The sequence below is a fragment of the Cokeromyces recurvatus genome, assembly GCF_025118155.1.
Source record: "Cokeromyces recurvatus strain NRRL 2243 chromosome Unknown BX663scaffold_34, whole genome shotgun sequence".
NCBI lineage: Eukaryota > Fungi > Mucoromycota > Mucoromycetes > Mucorales > Mucoraceae > Cokeromyces > Cokeromyces recurvatus.
In genome coordinates this window covers 192,468-206,090 of record NW_026251420.1, presented here as the reverse complement: position 1 = coordinate 206,090, position 13,623 = coordinate 192,468, and the positions used below count along the sequence as shown (strand labels likewise).

Sequence of the window (13,623 nt, the reverse complement as noted above, 5' to 3'; positions counted from 1 at the left end):
GTCATGAGCCGACTTATAGTGTTATGTTTCTTGATTAAACATGCAGATCATAAATTTATTCAAGGAATTCTATCTATATTTTCCTGAAACTTTCTTGATCCACTCCATCAAATATTATTAAAGCTTCTAAGATTTCATTATCTATAACATATCTTATTCAGTCGTAACTAACATTTTTCTGATTCACATCTTATCTCAGACCTCTTTAACAATTCTTATAAATACCCTATCAATTTAAATTCAAATAATATATATATTATAATAAAAAGACAAAAAAATGTCAACGACAATGGATCTATTCTTACATCTCGTGTGATGATGCCCTGCTGATTTAATAACACCAGCACTGGAAGAAAGACTGAGTCTACTTATGAAAACTCATTTAGAAGGACATCGTGATGCTCAAGCTATATTAACAGCTTTACATAATGAATGAATTCATTGAACAAAACTTAAAGAAGATACTTTTAACACAGTAAAAAACTGTCCCGATTGTCAAAACATAAATATCATCCATTAAAATCAATTTATGCTAATGCTCCATGGAATCACATTTGTATTGACGCCGCTGGACCCTATAACAATATCTTTACAAGGAAATAACTACACCCTTCTAGTTGTTGGTATATTTACTAGATTTTGTGTACTTGGAGCAATCCCTGATAAATTATCCTTAACAATAACACTTACGATAAGAAATATACTATCTATCTCTAATGGGAAGACCTAAAATTATCTATTATATATGTATATACTACTTTATCCTACCCAAGTATAATATTATTGTAGCCATCAACAAGTTAAATGTTATTCAGAAACTGGACAAGAGCATTTATTATGAAAATATACAAACAAGCAATTTTATGCATATTAAAAAAAAAAAATCTCTTTCCCCTCATATTCAACCAATTTTTTTTTTCATTTACCCATAAAAATTTTTTATTTTTTATCGAAAATAAATTTTAGAAAAGCTTATTTATCAAACTAGCTACACCTCCTCCACTACTATGTTGTTGTTGTTGTTGCTGTTGACCTCCACCACTAAGACTACTCAAAATACTCATAACTTGACCTAATCCACCACTGCTTTGTTGTTGTGGTTTATTGCCCTGTTGTTGCGTCATAAATAATTTCATAGCCATCATAGCAGCAGATTGAAGCATTTCTGACTTGTTAGCACCACTTGCATTACCACCTTGTGCCTTGAATAATTTCATAGCTTCACCCATAGCTAAACCAATCAATTGATTTGAAGAGCCACCACTTTGTTGTTGTTGTTGTTGCTGACCGCCATGACCACCTGAAAACAACTTGAAAGCTTGCATAGCAGCTGCAGAACCTAAATCTCGTGACGAGTGTCCGCCTGGTTGTCCATTATTTTGATTATAGATTTGATTATAAGCATGTGCAGCTGTTTGTGCCTCATGTTCATTCATTTGTTGCTTTTGTGGAGCATCGTCATCATCTCTGTCGAAGACCTTGCTAAGAATAGAGCTAAAAAGATTTTCCTCTAAAAAACGAAATAAATCAGTTAACTATTGATACAATTTTTAGTCATTATAACTTACTATCATCATCATCATCATCATCATCTTGTTGAGCATGTTGCTTAGCTAATCTTGCAGCTTGAGAGATATCAGGCTTTTGATAACCGTAGTAGGATTGCTCTGCTTGTCCATAACCATAGTTATGCTGCTGTTGTTGTTGTGGCTCACCATAACCATAGCTTTGTCGTTGTTGTGGCTCACCATAACCATAGCTTTGTTGTTGGGGTGGTGGTTGACTATAGCCATAGTTTTGTTGTTGTTGTTGTTGTGGTTCACCATAGCCATAATTTTGTTGATGTTGTGGCTGACCATAGCCATAGTTTTGTTGAGAATTACCGCCTGTTTATTTAATCCATACTTACTATTTTTTTTTTATAAACTTAAATATATTTATATATATAATTTACCTTGATAAGAATCAGATTCACCTCTTTGATACATTTTATTTGTTAGTAAACAAAAGAAAAGAAAAGAAAAGATTTAAAAAAAAAAAAAAAAAAAAAAAATGAAATTTATTTTCTTTTGGTTTACTTCGCTCTTTAGTAGAAATAAGGTAATCATGAACGCATGTTTGTTTTACAAAAATATTCCATTTTCATACTGAGCTTAAAATTTAATTAATAACATTGATTTATTTTAACGGCACAAAATGTTCAATCCGAATCAGTTCATGGTAGAATAGAATAGATTACCGAAAAAAAATAAAATAAAATAAAATAAAATACTGAGGTATCCTTTCATAAGGAATGTTGATACTAAAGCTCTATTAAATACAGAAAATGATTACCTTAATGATTCTCCTGATCGGCCAAATGAAACATGTAGCAATATAGTCTTGGTTCCTAAAGCTGACGAAGATTGCCTATCTATCATCATAGAGTCCTGAAGTACTGTGAATAAGATATTTATGAAGAGGGTTGTCATATACCGCATTCAAGCGTATAAAAGATTGGATACAGAGTCAATCATTTTAATAGTATGCACCGAATCAGTTGAGGACTCTGCCAAAGAAACTTTCAGAAAGTGTGACGATTTATCTTATTTTACAGCTGCCTATGATGCGTGGGTAGACAGATAGTGTATTATCGATAAGAATAGTGCCCAAAGATCATATTGCCCGGGATTCCAATTTAGATTCATTCGTTGCTTTTGGACTATTCTTCATAAGCCGAGCCATCTCAATAAATCTGGGTCTGAGAAATACCAACTCAACAATGGATATTTTATATCATATATCTCTTGATATATATGGAAACATTCTTGATCAGGATACTCGATCTGTAAATGAACTAAAGCAATTGAATAATACTTATTGCGCACAATTATGAAGACATTCTATGACTCTTGAACGACGAGCATTACATCAAAAAAAAAAAGGTAGCATTGCAGAACATGTACCATAGTATGTCAAATATGTCAAGGAACAAAAAAAAAATCTGATAAGCTTTATACGGAGGAAGACCTCAGGGATTATCAGAAAACAAAGTCTGACGAACCAAATAAGGAAGACATCTATCAGCAATAAGCAATAGCTTCTGACTATGAAGAAAGAATGGGGTTTATTAAGAAGCTCAAACAAGATAGAACTGAAAAGGATAAGACGATGAGCTGGGAAATTAGTTTCTTTGAAGGAGCCCAGAAGTTTGATTGGAAATATAAAAGACCTCAACAGTCTTAAGGCAGCTTGTTATGATTGTAGTCGGCTTTATAACAAAGTTAATAGAAATAAACCATTATTTATTAAAGCCTAAATGGGTTATTCAAATAAAACTGGTATATTGTGTTTTATGATATACTATTTATTCAATATTTAGTTTTAATAATAGTCGTTTTTAGAATATTCGAGGATTGATAATAATGAATATGTCATATATTATGTAATGATTAGTATTCTTCAATAGAATTATGACTATTATATGCAATTATATAATTGTTTATAAGTTATACATATTATATACAACAATTATGTAATAATAACTCGTAATGGTAGCTATATGAATAATTGGTATTGTTATAGCTAGAATATTTCACTACGAATTAATGTAGACAGACATGTTACTTACTTCAAACGCAATGATTTATTATAATAACGACAGCTCAGGAAGAAAAAAAAAAGAATAAACCTATTTTATTGAGAGCAGTAATTATTCGGATTCTTTTTATTACGCTAATTTTTGCTTTGCCAAGATCATATTTTTATTAATATTATTTACAAGGTAAATAACCATCTTCATTTTCCCTAGTGCAATTTTTGCATTATCTTTTTCTTCAATAAACTATATAAAGCTTTCATAGACTTGTCTTTATATATATATATATATATTCTCTATTTTTATCTTTTTGCCATTCAAAACACTTGCAATAAAATTAAGGTAATGGTCAGTAGCTGTAGCTGTCGTTCTTCTTGCTGTCTTTCTTTTCTTAGAGAGTATCCTTGGTCTTCTTAATTTTATAGTGATTACGCCATAAGAAAAAAATAGCATCTAAAATTGTTACTGTTTTAGTTCTTGTTGTTAGCTGACTAACTTTAGCTTACACTCTTTTCTTTGACTAGGCTATCATTCTTTTAAGATTCACATAAAATGCAAACTCATCAACAAAAAAAACACAATTACTTTCAAAATCCAAGCCAACCTTCTTCCAACGTTGAGTTCAATTACATTTCTTTTCTATGCTTGCTTGCTTGTTTTCAGCAGAGCTTCTTTCTTTAGAATAAAAGTGTGCTTTATCTTTTTCTTTTTAAAAAGATAAAACATACTTTTCAGTGATAAATTGATGAACTGAGGTCCTTAGAGACTTTTTAAAACCTTAAACTTGTTAACTAGACTATCCATGACTTGATCCGAGATCGCAGAAGGGAAATCTCTGAACATTTGTTCCAAGGACTGCTGACGTTTGAGACATAAAGTGACTGGTCTGTTAGCTTTTCTTTTATTTTCATCAGATTGTATATTATCTTCAAATCTATCCCAGTCTTTTTTCGAACCAGTTGTAAGCAGTACGACGAGCCATATTTAGCTCCTTTCTGACTTTATTTGGTGTTAAGTCTTTATCATAAGTTAAATAAAAGAAATGCTCATTTATATCTTCGCTTTACCTTTTATAAATGACTTTTTGTTTTTTCTTACTAGGGGGCATGATGTTTTTTAACATCTCCTTGGCGTCCCTTTGCTCTCATTCAGGATGCTTAAGATCTAAATATTCATCAAAGTTGGTAATACTGTCAAGAGGGAATTGTTCTTCATCATCAGCTTCCATATGAATACCATTGTTACAAAACTCATCGACAGCATCGCCTTTTCCATCTTCATAGCAAATTTGTAAGCTCATTTTTAATTAGATTTAATTAATTAAAAGATCTCATTACTTCACTATTATTATCAGTGTCAAAAATTATTATTTTATTTTATTTTATTTTTTTTATTTGTGCTGAATTTAAAATTAAATGTGTGCCAAAGAAAAATAAAAAAATGTGCTTATTATTTCTAAAAATGTGCCAATAGTTTTGGGAAAAAAGTGTTCTGTAATGCTGTATTGATATGGTGCACACAGCATATGACGCTCAGAATAAAAATACACATATTTTTTTTTTCTTTCTTTTTTATCTCTATTTTTTTTTTTCATCTATTTTTTGAAATCATGAATCCCGAATAGTAAGTTTTTTTTGTTTTTATTCGTTTCCTTTTTTTTTTTCTTGGTCGAAACGAAAATATTTTTTTTTCTTTTACTGTTTAAACTAATTATGTTCTTTACTAATTTAGCGATTATCTTTTTAAGCTTTTACTTATTGGTGACTCTGGTGTAGGAAAATCTTGTCTTTTGCTTCGTTTTGCCGATGATACTTATACAGAAAGCTACATTTCAACTATCGGTGTTGATTTTGTAAGTTTTTTATTTATTTATTTATTTATTTATTTAAGATGACCTATTTTAAACATATTTACGTGTTCTTTAAATAGAAAATTAGAACTATTGAATTAGAAGGCAAGACAGTTAAACTTCAAATCGTAAGAAACATGAAAATAAAAAATAAAAAAATATTTTGTATTCATTTTTCTTATTTTAATTAGTGGGATACTGCTGGTCAAGAACGTTTCCGTACTATTACCTCATCTTATTACAGAGGTGCACATGGTATCATTGTCGTTTATGATGTTACAGATGAGGACTCCTTTAATAATGTTAAGCAATGGCTACAGGAAATTGATAGATATGCTGCTGAAGGAGTAAATAAATTGTTAGTTGGCAATAAGAGTGATTTGGTTGATAAGAAGGTTGTTAACAGTGAACAAGCAAAGGAATTTGCTGATTCACTCAAAATACCCCTTTTGGAAACTTCTGCCAAGGATGCTACTAATGTTGAGCAAGCCTTCTTGACTATGGCTAAGCAGATTAAGGATAGAATGGGCTCTACTATGCAACAATCACAAGCTAAGACTACTGTTAAAGTTAGCCAAGGCACTTCTCTTGAACCTAAGCAGAATGGTGGATGTTGTTAAATTGTCTTGGTATATATATACACATATATAATTTTTTTTTGTTTTTTTTTTTTTTTTTAATAAATATCCTTCATTGTTGAAATTTTAATTTGAGTGAACCCCTTTCTTTTTTTTTTTTTTTTTCACTAATAAAACTCGCGCACGGACATTTGAATATTTAAGAATTTTAGTCAGACAGCTATGCAATATCATCATTTACATTTTTAGTGATTTCATACATTTTTATTTTCTTCTTCTTTTTTTTTTTATTTTATTATCTCTTTTGATACAAACTTCTAAAAATTAAAAGGCTTTTTTTTTTAGCAAGTAAACAAAATTTAGATATCTTGAGTTCTCATATATTTCTGATCAATGCAGAAGAGTAAGTGTTAATTATAATGTAATCACTTGCTAACATAACTTGTATTAAAATTCCTCAAGATATAAACTCAGAACAAAGGCCTGGGAAACCTATTACTTTTATTTCCAATCCTTCTTTTAATGCTGAAGAACAGGGACCTATTAGTACTACTACTACTACTAACAGTCCTACTGGACCTGAATATGTAATTGATTTAGGAGAGGCACTTAGGAAGATGCCCAACAATCGTCGCTCTCCTTACAGTACTGGTATAGTAGATCAACTGAATGATGCCAACTACGAAATGAATGGTGAAAAAGGAAGTGATAAAGACAAGGATAACATATTCTTTAAACGGTTTATGAAACGCCATCCCAAGTGGATCTCAAGAATAGGGGTTGTTTTTATGTTTGTCTTTTTGATTTCTATTCTTCTGGTCTTGCCGTTAACAATTGCTGGTATCAATAAGAATCGCACAGATCAACAGTCTGCAAATGATTTACCTTCCTTTACGACGGATCATGACTCTCCTATTTCCTTTGATGACACTGCTCGAGTTAACAGCTTAACTCCTCCCTTGAATGAAAAATTCCGTTATAATGCTGAAGATCGTATTCGTGGTATTAACCTGGGTGGCTGGCTAGTACTTGAACCCTTCATTACGCCTAGTATCTTTGAACAAACGATGACTAATAACACGGTGACGATCGTTGATGAATGGACTCTTTGTAAACAATTGGGGCCCATCGAAGCCAAAAGTCAACTTGAGAGACACTATAAGACCTTTATTACTGAGGCTGACTTTAAGAAGATTGCCATGATGGGCTTTAATCATGTTCGTATCCCCGTTGGTCATTGGGCTATTAGCGTCACTGATGACGAACCCTATGTTCCTGATCTCTCCTGGCGATATCTTTTGAAAGGTATTGAATGGGCTCGCAAGTACGGACTGCGTGTCATGGTTGAATTGCATACAGCACCGGGTTCTCAAAACGGCTGGAATCATTCTGGACGTCAAGGTTCTATTGGCTTTTTGAAAGGTACGAATGGGACTACGAATGCTAAACGAACAACAAAGATCGTTAGTGACATGGTAGAGTTCTTTAACCTTCCTGAATGGTCCAATGTAGTGACCTTATTTGGTGTCCTGAATGAGCCGGCCATGATGTCAATTCCTCCAGAGCAGGTTAAAAAATGGTACCATACAGTTTATGATCAAATTCGTAAGGCCTTAAAGGAGACTCTAGGTCCTCTTTTATCTTTTCACGATGGTTTTATGCCTTTAAATCAATGGGCTGGTTTTTTTAAGAATTCTTTTCAAAATACTATCTTGGGTGAGTGTCAAGATCAACCTTTATAGTGTTATTATTTTCACTAACAGCCTTTTTTTTTTTTTTTTTTTTTTAAAAAAAAAAAACCCACTCGCATAATAACTATAGAGACACATTTGTATTTAATTTTTAATAATGACTTGGTATCGATGCCAAAAAAAGTTCAATCCGAATTCCCTTGCAATGCATGGAAAAAAGATCTTCAAGAAGTGTCTACAAGTGTTGGACCTATGATGGTTGGCGAATTTTCTCTTGCTACGAATGATTGTGCCAAATACCTAAACGGTATAGGTTTTGGTGCTCGATATGATAATACTTATGAAGAAGATAGTAATCCAAATTGTCCTAGTTGTACCTGTAAAGGTGTAGATGACTGGGAAAATTTCACAAACGATTATAAGCAATTTTTGTTACAATTTTTGGAAAAACAAATGGATGCATATGAATCAAGTCTTGGATGGTTCTTTTGGACTTATAAAACCGAAGATCACGTAAATCCTCACTGGGATTATTCCCTAGCTTGGGAACAAGGATTTGCTCCTGTTGACGTTAATGCAAGAACTCATTTTTGTTAGTTTTTTTTTTTTTTTTTTTTTTTTTTTTTTTTTTTTTTTTTTTTTACCTTCCGATTTTTTTCTTTTATCTTACCTGGATTGTTAATATTATATTTGAAACCTCTTTGATAATTAAATGAAATATTTCCTTTTTTTATTATTTTAGTATTCTATTATCGATTTTTTGTTTTGCTGCTCTGTAGTGTTAATATGTCTTTGTATATCGATTGATATAAAAAAAGCAGCTGTAGAGAGAAGTTAGTAGATTATGAAACTGATAAAATATCAAATGCAATAAGTGATAAAATAAGAATGTACTTTTCTAGTTTTAATTTGAAACAAGTATAGATCTTTTGTTTATTAATCATATTTGTAATTCTAGAGTTCTCCCATAATGACTACTATACTGTAGAGGATATTATCTACGCGTCAATTAGAAAAAAAAAAAAGAAAGGAGAGAGAGAAGGAGAGGGAGAAAGAAAAGACCTTGACATTATAAATATTTATTCGCGGTGATATGTGATCTTTAATTCAATCTACACCGTCATCATATTATAATGATTATTAATATTTGAATAAGCCATAATAATTTAATACAACTGCATAATTTCTTTTTTTTTTTCTTAAAAAAAAAAATACCACTATAAATACCTTTTATTTTTATTAAATATGATACCAATAGCCAAAGATAACAAATCAATCTGTTCTAATAGTAGTTTAGCATCAAAATCAAGGTCAAATACAACAAAAATAACACCCTCACTTTCATTATCTAGTTCAACAGCTATTCAGCCAATGTCAACCATTCCAGATCCACTATCGCCAGTGATTACATCATCCTACATCTATCCTAATGAGACACCACCTACACAAGCTGATATAGACATTGTCCGTTATACTTGGGAGCGCATCTTAGAAATCCGTCTAGATGGTGATGATCCTAATGTCTCATCAAGTCATTTATTTGGATTAGCCTTTTATGATGCCCTATTTAAACTTGATCCTTCTCTACAATCCTTTTTTACCAATATTTTTCAACAAGCTCGAGCATTTGCAGGTATAATTTCTTATATCGCTCGTGCTCCGAGCGTAACAGCGTCAGCTAATGATAAAGTTATGACAATACAAGAAATAAATGCACGCAAGAGGAAGGAGACGAATGCTAAAACGTTTCCCGAGTTAGTGACAGCTACTATAAATATCAAAACGGAAAAAGAAAAAGAAGAAGAAGATGTCGAGCTTTTATTACACAAGTTAAGGATGTTAGGTGCAAGACATTACACTTATAATGTGAGATCGCAGCATTTACTGTTAGCAGGATCTGCCATTTTAAAGGCACTAAAAAAAAGATTAGGAAAAGAATTTTTACCAGAGGTGGCGGAAGCCTGGGCAAAGGTAAATTTCTATATAGCATAAGCCAGATCTTTGTTCTTAACTATCATTTGTAGGCATATGCGTATGCAGAGTACCATATGATGATTGGGTTAGAATCTCAAGCAAACTGGGAAAAAGGGAAAAAGGATTCAGCAAGTTTAAAAGTGAATTCAACATCGAAATCAAGCTGTTTAATTCAATAAAGATGTTATTATATCAGTATAATTATCAATTGTAGTATTCCTTCTAGCAAATACTATCAGAATAACAATGTATGTATGCATGCATGCATATATAAATCAGGTAGGAGATATGAATACTTTTTTAATCTTGCTAGAATATCTTATCCTCCTGAATAAAGGATAATAGTAAACTATTTATAAATAAATTAGTGTTAGCATATTTTGTACTTTTTTATAACACGAATTATATAATATGAGAAAGGTTAAGATATAAATTACAAAAGTGAATGAATGAATGAAGAAGAGTCATTAGTGAAGGTATTTTTTTGTGTTTTTTTGATATTATATGTATTGCGTCTTTTCATACATTCGAGACAATCAATGATTCTAAAGCAAAATATGAATATACTTTTTTTTTTATTGCAAGTTTTGTGGAGAGTCTACACGCTACTGATCTATTGAACTTTTAAAGAAGCTTAGGATTTACTGAAAGACATTAAACAATCAAGAATAAAATAGTAAAGTTTTAGTTGTATATCCCATTGTACATTACTTATTTAGCTTAACTAATTATATATGTATATAATATTGTAAATCATACATATAAATATCTGTTGTGTATATAGGCTTATAATAATTTGTAATGGCTTCATATCATAACATAAATAGCGTTATAAGTTATGCGGATAAAATATTTCGACATTTGAATACAGAATAAGATGGATACACATCCTATCTCATTTAATAACTCAAAATAGTATTTACTCATAATAAGCATAGCATATTTTTATATAGTATATATAAAGCGCATAACATGAATAATAGTAAAATAAAATGGCATTCCATTACACTGCTTAATATTTATCTAAATTAATAATGTTGATTGTTGTAAACTTATTTTATATATGAGTATTAGTTGCAGGTAAGTTATTTGAGTTGGATATATATGCATACATGTATACTTTGTAGTCTTTAGGTGTCTAATGGTTACATTATTATGTAGTCGAAAAATGTACCCTTCTTTAAAAGAATTGGCTTCCATAAGTTTAAGACAATATCGAGGTTTCGAGAAAAAAAAAAAATAAAAAAAAAAATAAAAAAAAATCAACATTTATAAAACTTATTTTTATTAAATATTAGATAACACAAAATGTTATTTTAATAATAATATATCCTTATTTGTATATTTTTTTTTCTTGATCTACATGCATTAAAAGCATGAATGACATAATATAAATAAAAATAAAAGAGCTTGATAAAACTCTTTCATTAGGAATTAGAATAAACAAGTAAATGTATAAATGTCCTCCTTAACATACTCTTGCTCAAGAACAAGTCGGTCTTATCCGCTATTTCAATTCGCTTTTATAATTTTGTTTCATAATTATATGATGACTCAGGCTGGTATATTATCTGTTTTTGAATGTATATTTGTATCTATTTTTTGATCTTTACTGTTCCTTTTTTTTTTCTTCTTCTTCTTCTTCTTTTCAATTCGTAAAATATGGTTCAACCTAGTGTTTATATCCGTAAAGCCACTATCACAGACATTCGATATAAAGAGGAAGCAGCTAAGGTAGTCAATACTGCTTATCGAACAGAAGGTAACCTGTCATTATATACCTATATATGATATATAAAATGAATTAACTTTTTTTTTTTTTTTATAAACAGAGGGATGGACAACCGAGAAAAATTATGTTGAAGGTGAACGTATTACAGTGGATAATATGGAAAGATGTATTCGTGACAGTGGCAGTCCAAATACACTCTTTTTCGCTTTTGAGGAAGACCAAGTGATAGGTACAGTCCAAATACAGCCTCTTAAAGACCAACCTGAGGTAGCTGAGATTGGGTTATTTTCAGTTTCACCTATGTTTCAATCTCGTGGTATTGGAGGTCGATTGATTCGTACAGCTATTGAGGAAATGAAGGCTATGGGCTTTAAGGAGGCTCTGTTACATGTCCTCGAAAATAGATCTAGTATTATAACTTGGTATAAAAAATTAGGGTTCGCTGAGACAGGTGAACGTATTCCATTTATTTGGCCTGAATTATTGAAAATTAAAGATCTTCATTTTGTTATTTTGAAAAAGTCACTCAAAGAAGATGATCATTAGAAGAATATAAATCATCTATAGATATGTCCTAGATTAGTTTATTTAGAAGATACTACATAATATACTCTTATTTCCATTATCTTTTTTTTTATAAAATAATACTCTAGATACTACTCATTTATTCCTTAACTATTAATTATAATAAACCTATTCTATTTCATTTTTGCATCCTTATTGTTAAAGAAAAATACCTTCTTTTTAAGGATAATAATTCTCTTTTTATTATTATTTGAATTACTAATTCGAATTCAGAAACGAATATTTTTTTTTTCCTTTTTCAGCTGCGTATAAAAGATTAGAAGAATACCTTTATTGTTCTAGATATTTCGTTCAATAAATTCTTATTACTAGTAGTCATGTTATGAAATAGATAAAAAAAAAATAGGTTTCGTTTTTTTCTTTGTTCTAATGCTTATGTAGTTAGAAGGTAAAACACTAAAGTAATGCTTGCTATATAAGTGGATCAAGCAAATATGAAAGATAGCTGTGTGGATATAAAGTTAAGATGATTAGTATCAATGCTATCAAAAAGTTTAATTTTCAAAAAGCAGTAGGTTATCGATTATATGACTAGATATACTTGACAATTTTGAAAATTTCTACCTGGCTGGAAATGAGTTTCAATTATCCCAAAGAAGCTGTGTATATGGAGGAAACATAACCAATATATTTATATACATATATAGTTCATGAATTTAAAGTATATATTTGTATACTGTCTAGCTGAAGCTTAATGAAGGTAAAATCTAATAAGCATAGTAAAACTGATATATGTGCTTAAAAGAGAAAAAAAAAACGCCTAGAGACTGATTGGCCCCTACTATCTGTGAGATATAAAGTATTTAACAAGAACACTAGTTTTACTCAAACAAGAATAGCAATAGTGTTGATTGTAATTATTTAGTGTAGAGCATTAAATATACATGATTTTATATTTAAACACTATATACAATTTTAGTTTAACTATTAACAAATTTACCGTATTTCAATGTTCATATATATAATGTATATGACACCTATTTTTGGTTAATGCAGGATAGAAAGTAAGTTACAGATAAAGAATTTATACCTAAAAGATCATTTAAACCTAATCTAATAAATACTTTGTATTTATCAAGCATTGCACACAAGTAAACCGCTAATAAATGCTTTTAAGAGTAATGATTCATTTTGATATCGGTTGTATATCTTTTGAAATTTTGTCTAATTTCTCCATTCAACTAGGCTATGAATACTGTTGTATATAATGTTTCTTCCTGTTGACTTTACCTTTGTTTGATTTCCCTCCCCCCCTCAAATCCTTATGTTTAGCTAGCTTATGAAAACAAAAAAGGATATCACTCCTATTACTAACTAGCAAATCTTAAACTATAGCTACAAAATGTAAACAAACAGAAATTAAAAAAGGAGGGCAATGTGTAATACGCCAAGAGAAAAAATACATTTTTATCACATGTTTCACTCGGAATTATTATTTTAAAGGTAGAGGAATAATATTTAATTTAAATAAGTTTGATGACTCTTTCCCTGTATATTTGTTAATTTTCTTTGCCAGAGAATATAATGAGAATAAAGAAGACAAAACAAGTAAAGAAGATACTATACATATTTTGCTTAGTTGCTAATAATAGCTTTTAACTTTTTTTTTTTTTCTATAGAAAAAGGGGGGTTCAGTT

The 13,623-nt window shown here is 30.3% G+C and overlaps 7 protein-coding genes across 7 annotated transcripts; 4 read left to right on the top strand and 3 right to left on the bottom strand.

The window, feature by feature from the left end:
* Positions 1–800: 800 nt before the first annotated feature.
* BX663DRAFT_522912 (uncharacterized protein) lies at positions 801–1,654 on the bottom strand. The gene is made up of 2 exons (XM_051529450.1): positions 1,569–1,654; positions 801–1,510 (listed from the first exon to the last, which is right to left on the bottom strand). The coding sequence occupies exon 2, from the start codon at positions 1,434–1,436 to the stop codon at positions 963–965; it is 474 nt and encodes a 157-aa protein (XP_051379022.1). The 5' UTR covers positions 1,437–1,510; positions 1,569–1,654; the 3' UTR covers positions 801–962.
* BX663DRAFT_522911 (uncharacterized protein) lies at positions 1,433–1,831 on the bottom strand. The gene is made up of 3 exons (XM_051529449.1): positions 1,813–1,831; positions 1,569–1,770; positions 1,433–1,510 (listed from the first exon to the last, which is right to left on the bottom strand). Exons 1-2 carry the CDS (start codon positions 1,824–1,826, stop codon positions 1,614–1,616), a joined length of 171 nt encoding a protein of 56 aa, XP_051379021.1. The 5' UTR covers positions 1,827–1,831; the 3' UTR covers positions 1,433–1,510; positions 1,569–1,613.
* A 2,680-nt stretch (positions 1,832–4,511) lies between these two features.
* Positions 4,512–4,877, bottom strand: BX663DRAFT_555360 (uncharacterized protein; the record flags this gene model as incomplete). Its single annotated transcript, XM_051531612.1, has 2 exons — positions 4,512–4,594; positions 4,769–4,877. 2 exons carry the CDS (start codon positions 4,875–4,877, stop codon positions 4,512–4,514), a joined length of 192 nt encoding a protein of 63 aa, XP_051379020.1.
* Positions 4,878–5,157: 280 nt separating this feature from the next.
* BX663DRAFT_522904 (GTP-binding protein ypt1) lies at positions 5,158–6,104 on the top strand. The gene is made up of 4 exons (XM_051529448.1): positions 5,158–5,200; positions 5,309–5,429; positions 5,507–5,554; positions 5,618–6,104. Exons 1-4 carry the CDS (start codon positions 5,187–5,189, stop codon positions 6,044–6,046), a joined length of 612 nt encoding a protein of 203 aa, XP_051379019.1. The 5' UTR covers positions 5,158–5,186; the 3' UTR covers positions 6,047–6,104.
* Positions 6,105–6,376: 272 nt separating this feature from the next.
* Positions 6,377–8,871, top strand: BX663DRAFT_522901 (glycoside hydrolase superfamily). The gene is made up of 4 exons (XM_051529447.1): positions 6,377–7,715; positions 7,821–8,257; positions 8,340–8,516; positions 8,590–8,871. Exons 1-3 carry the CDS (start codon positions 6,622–6,624, stop codon positions 8,375–8,377), a joined length of 1,569 nt encoding a protein of 522 aa, XP_051379018.1. The 5' UTR covers positions 6,377–6,621; the 3' UTR covers positions 8,378–8,516; positions 8,590–8,871.
* Positions 8,872–8,896: 25 nt separating this feature from the next.
* Positions 8,897–10,044, top strand: BX663DRAFT_522895 (uncharacterized protein). Its single transcript, XM_051529446.1, has 2 exons — positions 8,897–9,666; positions 9,720–10,044. Exons 1-2 carry the CDS (start codon positions 8,941–8,943, stop codon positions 9,846–9,848), a joined length of 855 nt encoding a protein of 284 aa, XP_051379017.1. The 5' UTR covers positions 8,897–8,940; the 3' UTR covers positions 9,849–10,044.
* Positions 10,045–11,289: 1,245 nt separating this feature from the next.
* BX663DRAFT_522893 (acyl-CoA N-acyltransferase) lies at positions 11,290–12,118 on the top strand. Its single transcript, XM_051529445.1, has 2 exons — positions 11,290–11,431; positions 11,502–12,118. Exons 1-2 carry the CDS (start codon positions 11,332–11,334, stop codon positions 11,945–11,947), a joined length of 546 nt encoding a protein of 181 aa, XP_051379016.1. The 5' UTR covers positions 11,290–11,331; the 3' UTR covers positions 11,948–12,118.
* The last annotated feature ends 1,505 nt before the right edge of the window (positions 12,119–13,623 follow it).

Excerpts from the sequence above, each read along its gene's own strand:
- BX663DRAFT_522912 (XM_051529450.1), bottom strand. The coding sequence starts at position 1,436 with ATGAATGAACATGAGGCACAAACAGCTGCACATGCTTATAATCAAATC.
- BX663DRAFT_522904 (XM_051529448.1), top strand. Across the intron at positions 5,430-5,506 it reads CAACTATCGGTGTTGATTTT|AAAATTAGAACTATTGAATT; the intron begins GTAAGTTTTTTA and ends TTCTTTAAATAG. Across the intron at positions 5,555-5,617 it reads AGACAGTTAAACTTCAAATC|TGGGATACTGCTGGTCAAGA; the intron begins GTAAGAAACATG and ends TATTTTAATTAG.
- BX663DRAFT_522901 (XM_051529447.1), top strand. The coding sequence starts at position 6,622 with ATGCCCAACAATCGTCGCTCTCCTTACAGTACTGGTATAGTAGATCAA. Across the intron at positions 7,716-7,820 it reads AATTCTTTTCAAAATACTAT|TATAGAGACACATTTGTATT; the intron begins CTTGGGTGAGTG and ends TCGCATAATAAC. Across the intron at positions 8,258-8,339 it reads TTGGGAACAAGGATTTGCTC|CTTCCGATTTTTTTCTTTTA; the intron begins CTGTTGACGTTA and ends TTTTTTTTTTAC.
- BX663DRAFT_522895 (XM_051529446.1), top strand. The coding sequence starts at position 8,941 with ATGATACCAATAGCCAAAGATAACAAATCAATCTGTTCTAATAGTAGT. Across the intron at positions 9,667-9,719 it reads TGGCGGAAGCCTGGGCAAAG|GCATATGCGTATGCAGAGTA; the intron begins GTAAATTTCTAT and ends TATCATTTGTAG.
- BX663DRAFT_522893 (XM_051529445.1), top strand. The coding sequence starts at position 11,332 with ATGGTTCAACCTAGTGTTTATATCCGTAAAGCCACTATCACAGACATT. Across the intron at positions 11,432-11,501 it reads TACTGCTTATCGAACAGAAG|AGGGATGGACAACCGAGAAA; the intron begins GTAACCTGTCAT and ends TTTTATAAACAG.